Raw genomic sequence first — 9,300 nt, 5'->3', positions numbered from 1 at the left:
ACCGGTTCCCAGGCCGGCAGTACACGCCGCCGGGCAAACACGCCCCTGCGGGCACACCTGCACAGCACCCCGCTGGTGCCCGGACACCGCCGCGGGAAGGGGCAGACTTCTGGAGCAGCTTTACGGTTTGTTCTAAGAGAAACCAAGGTCTAAATACACCGCATTTCTTGGCAGTGGCTGGGCACTAAACAGAATCATCCTTGCCCCATCCAATCCTCCCAGTCTTCCCTAGCGGCTAGCCTAGTGCCAGGAACAATCAGCACCCTCAAGTCAAAAGGCAGTGCCGCTGCACCAGGAAACCTTTGAAAAGCCATGCCATAACCACATGAGTACAGACACACAGAGGCATCACAGCTTGCATGGGATGCCTGGAGCCAGGTAGATTTATTACTAACTACTCAGTAGTCACAGAGCTCTCTGTGCAGTTTGTATTTTGGGGAATTATGCTCGTCATTGTCAAGCAGTGCTCACTGGGCAGGAGAGGGTTACCATCCCTGCACTGCTGCATGCTTCACACAGACTTAGGGTGTGAGAGATTCAGGTGCTTCTGATACAAATTTGTGCATAACTATGTACATGTGGTAGCAGTACTCATCTAATCACAAGACCCTTCAATTTCAGGTAGAAAATGTTTGTGTTTGCTTTTGTCAAAATCCCGTCAAAATCAAAACACACATCCCCGAAAGTTCAGGTTTTGTGACGTGACATACTGAGATCCATCTAACCTACCTATTTCTCAACATATCTTGAAATCCTCTATGACTTTAGCCCACTTAAGCCAGATTTGGTATTTCCTTTCACATAGGAAATGGTTTTTTTGCACAACAGGGCATATTATTCTTTTAAATTGAATTTTGAATTTTACTTTAAAAACAGCCTCTGATATTGCTATTTCAAAATAAATACAGGAAAAAGTAGCTCCAAAAAAGCAGAACCAGTATTCAGTCTCTACAACTGTAGATACATTTGAGTTCCTTCACTGTAATTTTTTGTTAAATTAAATTACACAGCCATATTAATTTCCAAGATGACTAACACCATACCTGTCCATAATAAAATTAATCTAAAAGACTCCGGAGTTTGTAAATTTAACAAATTTGGATATAAAAACTATTTAATCAGATTCTGCTTGCCATAGATGAAGAGATTTCACAGTTCTTATCTCCTTTAAATATTTTTGGTATAGACAGGCTGTGATGTATAAAAATCTTTACAATTAATACACTTCGGTCTGATAAGACAATTTTCACCAACTGTACTTCCCATAGGTGAATGCAACTCAACTGAAAGAAAAAACAACCCTGTGAAAGTAAGCTCAGTGAGAACAAACAACTGATTTAGCCGTAACTGAATCAGGGAGGTTTCACTTTTACTTGCGTCCTGCGAGTCAAATGATCCAGCAATTTCTTAAAAGGAAGAAAAGAAATACAGACCATTTTCAATGTTAATGCTCCTCACTAAAATGAGTGACAAAAGACAATTATAGAATGATTAGGTTTGCCTACAAAGCCGTCACGAAAAGAGGGACAGATTTGCAATAGAGCATCAGTTACAGTAAAATCATAATTTTCAGTCATAAAACAACAGCTGCTGATTTCCAGTTCTAATTGCTAATGCATAATACTATTTTACAGCATATCCTGTGCTTAAAGGTTAGATGTAGTAATTTTAGCACATTCTCTAACCACTTCCTACAATCTCGACCTTATGAAATGGCCCCTATAGACTGCAGACAAAAACTTTGACACAAAAACTTACAGAGGTGAAGAATCTAAACCAAAAAGCAGAGCAAGGAACTACTCTAACATATTCCTTACCTGCCTTCACAGAGCTCTCACTATGACAGAAAATCTGAACACTTTCTTTAATACTTCAGATAACAGTAGTAATACATACAGAAATTAGGAGAGCCAATAAAAAACTAAAAGGTAAGGTAAAACCCAAGCATATTGAATGTGTAGACTGTCCAAATTTCTTTCTTCAGAACTGGCAGAGGGAAGGACATTAAGATCACAGAATAGTTACAATTTTTCTCTGTTACTCATAACTAAAAGAAGAATTAAAGTATTTATATATATACCTTAAATAAGGAGATACACTACACAACAAGTCACATCTGCTGCTAACCTATCATCCACATGCTTCAGAACTATGGATATACTACGTGTAGAATAGCCCACATACAGGAAATAATTTACAATTAAGTTAGACAGCTACAAAGAAACTGTCAGATATTAATGAAAACAGATGTTAATTTAAGATCAATTGAATAACACAGTCACTGAGGAAAGACACAAAACAATACCATTGCTTATACAGTTTTCTCCACAAGAAACAAGAAGAAAAATTGCGTCACAGAAACTGTCAACAATGCTTAATCATTAACTGAACGCCTTCTTCAGATAAAAAGAGTAATAAATATGGTAATAAAAAATTCTAAGAAGTAGTGGGGAAAAGGACTTGTTAACCGGTAAACACACACAATTTTGTACTGGGTTTGTGTGGCCAAACTTTGGTAGCAGGGGGGCTGCAGGGGTGGCTTCTGTGAAAAGCTGCCAGAAGCTTCCCCCGTGTCCAGCAAAGCCCATTCTAGCCAGCTCTACATGCACCTGCTGGCCAAGGCTGAGCCAATTTTAAATGCTGGTAGCACCTCTGTGGTAAGAGATTTGAGAAGAGAAAGAAGTTTTGCACAGTTGCAATGTTACCACAGAAGAACAGAGTGAGAATATGAGAGGAACTGTACACACCAAGGTCAGTGGAAAAGCAGGGGCAGGGGGTGCTCCAGGCACTGGAACTGGGATTCTCCTGCAGCCCATGGTGCAGGCCATGGTGAGACAGCTGTGCCCTGCAGCCCATGGAGGTCAGTGGGGGTACAGGGATCACCTGCAGACATGGAGGAGACCCACGCAGCCCCATGGAAAGGGGAAGCCACACTGGAGCAGGGACCTGGTAGGACTTGTGACACTATGGGGGACCTACACTGCAGCAGCCTGTCCTTGGAGGACTGCACCCCATGCAAGAGTGACCCACACTACAGCAGTTCACAGAGAGCTGCTGCCCATGGCATGGACTCATGCTGAAGTTGAATGTAAACTCTCTCCCATGGGAGGGATCCCATATGCTGGAGCAGGGGAAAGACCCTGTGAGGAACTGACCATAACCCTTATTCCTTGTCTCTGTGTCCCACTGGGGGAAAAGGCAGAGGTGGGAAAGAGAGAAGGATGAGGGTGAAGATTTTTTAAGATCTTATTTTACTTCTTGTCCTGCTGTCATTTATTTTAGTGATTAATTAATTTAATATCTCTAATTAGAGTCTGCTTAGCCCATGGTAGTAGTTGATGAGTGATTTCTCCTAGTCCTTATCTCAACCCATGAACCCTTCATTACATTTTCTCTCCCCTGTTCAGCTGCAGAGGTGAGTGAGAATGGCTTTGGTGGCTGCTGGCATCTAGTCCAGGTCAACCCACTGTGGCATTATACTAAATAATTTACAGTCACACTATGAGTTTTATTTTTACATTAATACTGACACATCCACAACCTTTTCATTACACTAGGATAACACTTTCTTTTTAAATAGATGGCAAGGCAACTTTTGGGGCTACTCAAAAGTTAAGCTAGTTAAGCCAACTAACTTATTTTTTCAAGCACTTAAGAGTAGCTCTTACTATGTAATGCTTATGTAAAAATAGATGTTTTAAAGATATACACACAATGACAAGGTAATACTTGGATTCTACACTTTATTGAATCAAAGATACAAACAAAAAAGTGATAGGTGTTCACTTTCTAAACAGCAGTGGCAGTCTTATGTTTCATCAGTTGCTTTTATGTCTTTCGTACCAAAAATTCCCAAGTCTGTAACAGAACAGCTCATGCTGAGTACTCACTGACCTGATTGGAAAAAGTTGACTGAATCAATTTACAGTCTGAACTAGTCCAGCTGATTTGGTCCAAAGCAGATAAGGGACCACTGACATGAATTCAAATGAGAGGGCTGTGGGTACAGCAGCATCTGACAAACAAACCAATAAACTGGTAGAAATGGTGTAATCATTCCAGCAATTCTGGAAACAGGAGAGCATATTCTGAACTGATCTCGGGCATCTAAGATATACCATGTATACATTTGTTTGTTTAAAAAGCAAGCAAATCCCAATAATACAGTTGAACAACAAAATACATGCTTCTACAAGCCAATTCTTTAAGAGATTTTGCAGTTAAAAAGCAATTTATATTTCAAACAGGGCTGTTCACATAATTTCTAAGAAATATGCTGTTATAATAAATTACTTGTCAGATAAATATTTAATTATAATAAAATATCTTTAAACAATTTGGTATGAACAGAAAAAATCTAAACAGAGCATTTTAAATATTTGCACTTAACTTCTCCTTTTCATATATGCACTCACAGAATACTTTATTCAGAAATACAAAATAGTTTTAAAGATAGCTAAACAATAAAAAAGTTCATTATCTTATCTTTGCACATAATTCATTTTTATTGCACCATGAAACCTTTATTTAGAGTAATTTTAGTGCTACTCACTGCTAACAACTTCAAACTGTAAAGAAGTTTTCAGCTTCTTTAGAAAGGCTAAAGATCAAACACCATGTTTGTAGGAATCCTTCTCTTAATAGATTTTTAAACATATTTTTAAATAAGTGAAGTAGTTGTGGATGTCACCATGAGTCCTTGAGATCTGGTTGGTCAGCTCTTACTGAAGTAATTTTCAGTAGCAACAATGAAATATAGAGAGACAGTGCTCTTAAGTTCTTGTTCTTATCCTGTGTAACTGCAAGACTAATATATTTTTGTGTTACTACAAAGACAGATATTTGTTACCTGAAATCAAGCAACTCAACTCTTCTTTGTTATCACACAGTTAATCTCATAATTTTACTTTTACAATAAAATCAACAGAGAAGACAGAAGTTCAGGTCTGAGAAGAGGGCTTTCAGCAAGTACAATGGGGCACCCTAGCTAATGATTACTGTGCTCTAGGGAGCTAAATCAAAGTGCTAGCAAATTTTGATTCTTGAAAGAAGTATTATTCTCCAGTGGAAAGAAAAGGAAAAAACCCTTTACTTTACCTCCTCTTCTATCTCAGACATCATGTCCTTGTTATACAGATATATAATGGTTCCAAAATGACAGGCACCTGAATCCAGCCTATTGCCAATGCTACTTTACCTTGCAGTTATAAAACTCTATGAAATGCTTCATATAGAACATGTTGGTACACAGTCATTTAAAAAACATTTTGATTGTGTGTTTGGAATTGCTTGACTTGGCCTTTTTTGATACTGACTGTGAAGCTGTTAGTCCAGACCTAAGGTTAAAAAAACAACAAAAAACCAAAACAGTAAGAGGTTAAAATACACAACGCATACCAACACAAGTTTTACAACACTGAATATCTTTCTAGACTTCATTATTTTGTGTACTCAAACTTCCAGAAAACACTCACCTTTTTGCTCCTTGTGATGGATTTGTGCATTGCTGTCTTTTGCTTAAATCTCCTTAAAAGTAATTGAAAACAACCAAAATTAATTACTTAAATTATGAAAGAATGCTTCAGAAATTATATACATGGAAGAATTTTTAAAAAAATTACTCTATCTCAAGAAGCAGATAATATTTTATTATCTGCAGTTCGAATACTATAGTTTATATTAACATTTTTAAAAGAGAAAACCAAAAAGTCTTCAGGACATTGAATTTTAAGGGATTACTTGAACCTTGTAATAGCTTTCAGAAATATATAATATAATTGATTTTCAAGGTGGTAGTTGAAAATTACATTTTTAATTTTTTAATCCTGCAGGGGGAAAAAAAAGAAACTTCACCTAAAGTACGTCTTCAATTTCAACTAAAGCCTGTTTGCACATGTAATAACAGTATTACTTTGAAAATTTTCTCGTAAAATATTCTTATTGTGAGTCTTAATTGTATTCTGAAAATTCTAACACACTAGCATTTTAATTTATTTTTATAAGATTCCCAAAATAGATTAGGGACTACTTTAGGTCCATACTTTATTACCTGCACATGAACTCTAATCTGGTTGAAGATGAACTCTTTGTCAAAAACACAAACTACTTCAGAAAACAAGAATTATACTGCTGTGGCACATTACAGGTGCAGTTACGTGATATATTTTATTAGCTATAAAAGAGACTTGGAAGTTTCTTCCTTTAAGCTCTAATTCTCATCTCCCTATTTTTGCTAGCACATGACATAACAGAGTCTTTCTGTTAACTGAATCTGTAACAATCCAGGTTGAAGATATTTTCATTTATCTTCACTTTAATCTCAGCAGCCTTACATTTACATACCTTTCTGAATATGGTTGGGTGTAATTAACATACAATTTCCAGAAATGAGCAGTAATTCCTATGTCACCTTTGTGGCAAATGGGAGGGCACTGACAACCTATCATTCATAAATTTAGTTTGTCAGGAAAATCAATTTGATAATTAAAATTAAAAAAAAACAAAAAAACACTCCTATATGGGCCTTACTTAAGTGAGCTTGTTGAGAAAAAATTTCTAAGTCCCAAAAAGTTCAAAGTATACCATTGTCAATGTATCTTAATTGCAAATGCAGAGAATTTGAATAATCAAATATATACTAATGCATATTCTTACCAGAGAAAGCTCTGTTTGAGTTTTCCATATTATAAGTCTTAGTAGGACAATCTTCTTTTTCTGTTAGTTCCTGGATAAGGCCTTTATTTAAGCAGACATCCACATGTCTGTTAAATGACACAAGATTGGTGGTTTTCTGTTCTAAATTACAAACTGGACAAACAAGAACGGTGTCTTCTTTGGCTTCAAACAAACAGGATGAACTAGTTCCTTCTGTATGTTCAGTTTTGCCAAAATCATCTTCATTGTCTTGTGATATTCTTTTGGGGAAGAGGCACTGTTTCATACAGATGTTTCTAGCAATGTCACTGAGATTGCTAGGCTGTTGTTCTCTGGGAGACTTATCAGGTATTATCTGACCAAATTTTTCTGTGTTGCTGTTAGTAGAGTTGTCAGATACACTTGCAGACTGGTCTGTTCCTGCTAATTGATCTGTTTTATTTTTTTTACATTTATCAACATACTCATTTTTAAATTGTGGAAGAAAGTTAGGTGTATTTTCTCTTGAACTGTAATTCTTGGATATTTCTACAGTATCTTTAACACACATCCTATTGAGGCACTCATCAACGTGTCTATTAAGTTCTTCCAAATTATTGCTGCTTTGCTTCTCAAAGCAAACAGGACAAGTAAAGATCTTAAAAACATTAGAATTCTGTAAATCTGTGACTTTCTTTGTTTCTTCCACAAAATTTTCTGATGATTTATCATCATGAAAGAGCTGCTTACTTGTGCTTTTATTTGGAGAAATATTCTCTCTGTTTAATTGTCTTGCTGCTCGCTTTTGATCGAAAAAACTCCCTCTATGAGGTGCTTGTGAATTTTTTGTGAAATACTCTTGGTTAGACTTCTGTGTCTGAAGCATAAGAGAACCAACTTCTTTTCCTGATTTTAAGAAACTTGTAATGCTTTTTTGTTGATATTTCTTTTCTTCTTCAGTTAGAAATCCTGATACTCGTACACCTAGTGATGAAAAACAAACTTATAGTAACAATTTTATGAAAGATTGATACTAACTCTTAATTAACACCTTTTGAGGTATACATTTTCTCAATAAAGGCACAATTAATCTCTAAAACGATGGCAGACTACCTCCAAATGCATCACAATGTCAATACAATTTTATCAGACCCTAGCCCAACCATGTTATTTAGTAACCTAAATTTTAGTAACCTGAAGTTTTAACTGATAGCATTATAACAAGAAGTTATAAATAAAATTACATAGAATTCAGTCTGAAAGTTTTACATTAACTTTACCCATCAAAATATATTTTTCTTCAGCACTTTCGAATATCTTAGACAAGTAAATATTATATATCACTAAATGTTTCAAGCAGAATAAGCACCTGAAACACACATGTTAGGGTCAAAACAAAGTTTACTGTTACCAGAAATGTTCACATCTCCTGCAGAACACTGTGGTTTCAGATTCTGTAAGCATTTCTGTTGTTGTGGTACAAAGCAAATTTAAAGGCTCTTCTAAAGCATCAGAATTAAGGCTGCTGTGAGTCAAGATTCTATTGTCACAATGATGTGACTGTTGTTGCATAAAAAAAGTACCTAAATTTGCAAAACTTCCTATGTCACCCTTCACCATTCAGCACTCATTAGTAAAACTTTACTTATTACTCCTTCAGCACAGATCTGTTTCACTTTGCAAAAACTACCATGGTAATAGAAAAAGGATAAATGCATTTATAACAGTTTTACTTTAAAGTATGGTGTGTTATTTCAAAACACTATAAGCTTTCTTAACTCTGAAAAGGAAGAATGAATTTGAAATATCTTACCCATAAGTCTTATTCGTAGAGGGTGAGGAGCAACACTATCTATTTCAGTTCCTAACAAATCTTTAGCAACAGTAAATATTTCCTCCTCAGTAGCAACAGAAGACAGAACAGTTGAAGCTCTTGTTTTAACTTCGAAGTTCACATTCTTAAGCTTCAATGTAACAGTTTTACCCTAGAAAAAACCCCACAATTTAAAAAAAGCTTAAAAATGTGTCATGTATGGCACAGAAACAATTGTTATGTAGCATGTATATAAGGGCCCTTAAGCCATAGTCAAGCCTGTGGTTATCTGTGCATAGCAAGAGGCACTCCCAAGAATTTGTATGCAATATTCTGTACTTGTCCCTAAATTTCTGCCAAAGTTGAATTCTCTGAATTGGGTCATTTGACTGCAGTTCTTAGCAGACCATCTGCCACCAGAGCATGTTCAATTGAATTAATGTTTTGGTTACAGGCACAACTTCTATTCCATCTAAAAAAATTATTTCCATATCTGGAAATTTTCAGTGCAGATATCCTAACTGTTTATGAACACAAAAGTGATACCCCATTACAGATTCAAAGAAGACTTACTTCCTTCTGTGTAGTGCTATCACAGCCACACACAGTATTTGTTGGCACAGCAGCACCCTGGTAGCACCTCCCAAACCATTTGTGTGATTTATCATGTCCATCCAAATGTAAATAACTAGCACTCTCTTTGTTCTGGTGCTTTTGTAAGCTTATCCCTTTGTCCTCCTTAGCTGATCATCTCCCTTTCAACATGTCTCTTTTGAGACAATCATTTACAGCTGAAGAAGACTAACAACAATTCTTTTAGGTCTTAAATATTATTCCTTGCTTTACCATAAGAC

General features: G+C 36.1%; 1 protein-coding gene across 4 annotated transcripts in view; it reads right to left on the bottom strand.

Annotated features, from left to right (window-relative positions):
- Positions 1–3,673: 3,673 nt before the first annotated feature.
- Positions 3,674–9,300, bottom strand: part of POLK (DNA polymerase kappa) — a 32,706-nt gene continuing 27,079 nt past the window's right edge. For 3 of the 4 annotated variants that reach the window (XM_079330244.1, XM_079330243.1, XM_079330242.1), the window contains exons 12-15: positions 8,447–8,618; positions 6,655–7,617; positions 5,475–5,526; positions 3,678–5,336 (exon numbers count right to left, since the gene is read on the bottom strand). In XM_079330244.1, the coding sequence (XP_079186370.1) occupies positions 5,252–5,336; positions 5,475–5,526; positions 6,655–7,617; positions 8,447–8,618 (1,272 nt within the window). In that variant the 3' untranslated portion in view covers positions 3,678–5,251. Of the gene's footprint in view, positions 5,337–5,474; positions 5,527–6,654; positions 7,618–8,446; positions 8,619–9,300 lie in introns of all 4 variants that reach the window. The other variant, XM_079330245.1, reaches the window with a different exon arrangement.

This window comes from Erithacus rubecula (assembly GCF_903797595.1).
Source record: "Erithacus rubecula genome assembly, chromosome: Z".
Classification (NCBI taxonomy): domain Eukaryota; kingdom Metazoa; phylum Chordata; class Aves; order Passeriformes; family Muscicapidae; genus Erithacus; species Erithacus rubecula.
Note: the sequence above shows the minus strand (reverse complement) of the source record. Positions and strands in the feature narration are given on the sequence as shown.